At 32.7% G+C, this 2,110-nt stretch overlaps 1 protein-coding gene across 1 annotated transcript in view; it reads right to left on the minus strand.

Moving 5' to 3' along the window:
* The window catches only part of LOC123015733 (iodotyrosine deiodinase 1), a 23,601-nt gene that overhangs the window by 19,052 nt on the left and 2,439 nt on the right, over nt 1–2,110 (minus strand). Inside the window, exons 2-3 of the mRNA XM_044415648.1 lie at nt 313–860; nt 90–260 (exon numbers count right to left, since the gene is read on the minus strand). Of these exons, the coding sequence (XP_044271583.1) occupies nt 90–260; nt 313–860 (719 nt within the window). The remainder of the gene's footprint in view (nt 1–89; nt 261–312; nt 861–2,110) is intronic.

The following is a 2,110-nucleotide window of genomic DNA, read 5'->3' on the forward strand; positions in this document are numbered from 1 at the left end:
ATTTTTTATGTATTTGGTTATAAACAAAAAACCAGAAATTTTTTTTTATTACAGTGGACAAAATGTGAATTATTCTTTCAAACTTCTACCATTATTTGGTCAACAGGTTTTCGTTCCAGGTCCGGAACCAGACAATCTTTGGACGGATATCCCACCGGAAATAGCAAAGTAAGTTTTTCCGAAGAGGGTCTCCCCAGCAACGTTCTAAGAGCAGGACCACTGTTCAACGGTGTTGAAGTTAATGAAACCAAACCTGCGAACTGTTATCAAACTTAATCCAAATTTTTCTTATCATTTCTTTGATTTGCTTACATGTATTGCTGTTAGTAAAAACCCACCAGCAATCGAAGTACTTTGTTCGTTGTAATAGTGCAACTTTTTTCTATTATCCCCCCTGAAACTATACATTTGTTTGAAGAGTAAAATCAAACAAGGAGCTTCGGTTAAATATTCTTTGATCCACGTTGTTCTGAGCGGCTTCAAATCAGTTGTCCACACTTTTCCCATTCTTTTTTTGTAGTTAATTTCTTCTTCTTCTTCGATGATTGTTCTGATTTTTTGTTTGACATCCATTGATGTTACCACGACGAATGTCCATGGTTCGGTGTGGGCGCCACTTGGGGCTGTTCCTGCAGTCCGAATGATATTTTTGATTACGTCCATTGGGACAGGTTCGGAACTGAAAGTACGGACGCTGCGACGTTTATTCATTAAATTGTAAAATTCTTCAGATCTTTTCAGGGTTTCTTCAAYGGGTAGTTTGGTAAATTTGAGTGGCACATGTTTCAAATCACTGGGAAGAGCGGGAGTTAGGTCATCTTCGGGGTCAGAATCAGAAATTTCGTTCTTCACTTCGGCAACTACAGAAAACTTTTTTTAATAAAAATTATACAACCGACAGATAATAATATATCAAAAAGCTTATTTTTTCTGTTATAGACAAAAAATCAGTTTTTGTTCTATTTATTTATACAGGGTGTCCCAACGGTCCAAAAAGCTCAATAACTAACTTTTTCTTTTTTTTTTAGATTATAGGTGCGTTTCTGCTGCACATTTTAAAAATATTGCGGTTTATATACAGGGTGTTCCAATATTAAAAAAACACTAAAGTTATGTTTTTTTTAATGGAATCTACTCAGTTTGATTTTATTTTTGGATTCTACGCTAAATTACAAATAACTTTTATAGAGGTTGTTTTCATTTATCTGTTATCAATTTTGAMGTGTGGCGCTTTTTTATCAGAATTTTTGAAATGCAGGGGTCTGTCTAKAAATTCGTACCTTCTAAATGCTTACACACAAGTTAAAGTAAGTAACGCCGTTTGATTCCTGAATGTTTGCCGCATCTTTTAAGTGTTTACTCAACAACCTGCTTAGTGGCATGTGCCTACTGCGATTTTTTAAACATGACAAATTAAAAATGTCAAAAACTCATTTTTTTCCAATGGCACCTACTATTTATTATTGTACCAATCAAAACATCTTTTGACAAGCTTCCCATCAATATAAGGTTTGTATAGTCTAGTGTAAAATTCTAAGTTGCTATCCTAAATTAACTAAATTTCGAAAAACTTTTTTGTTTTGAACAATAAAAATCGAGTGGGCCTTATGCACAATAAAAATTAGCACAAAAAATAAACAAAAGTATGGAATTGGAAATTCTTTGCTGCAAGAAAATGTACAATATTGTGCACAATTGAGTTATCGAGAAAATTAGGCAAAATCTAACATATCGTAAAGCAGTATTAACACAATTTAGTACAAAAAAATTTAAAAACATTAATAAATAAAAAAAAACAAAACATTAAAGCTATTTTACAATTTTCTTTATAACAGATGCTCAAAAAATTACCATTTTCGTTGGGACAGCCTGTATGTAGAGTGGGGTAAAAACTAAAAGTACACACCTGGGCGGGGCCTAATTGCGCGCAAGCGTAAAAGTTGACGCTTTCTTTTTCAAGCCCTAAAAAGGCAAAGGATAGTAATAAAACGATCAGTAAATAACTCAATTTTGATCAGTATAAAATGATTTAATTAATTTTTGCTCAGTAAAAAATTAAAAATGATCAGTATAATATACTATTTTGCACAGTAAAAATAATAAACGCTCA

Source organism: Tribolium madens, unplaced genomic scaffold (genome assembly GCF_015345945.1).
Source record: "Tribolium madens isolate multiple individuals breed KSU strain unplaced genomic scaffold, Tmad_KSU_1.1 Scaffold_11;HRSCAF=98;Tcas5.2_LG3b, whole genome shotgun sequence".
Classification (NCBI taxonomy): Eukaryota; Metazoa; Arthropoda; class Insecta; order Coleoptera; family Tenebrionidae; genus Tribolium; species Tribolium madens.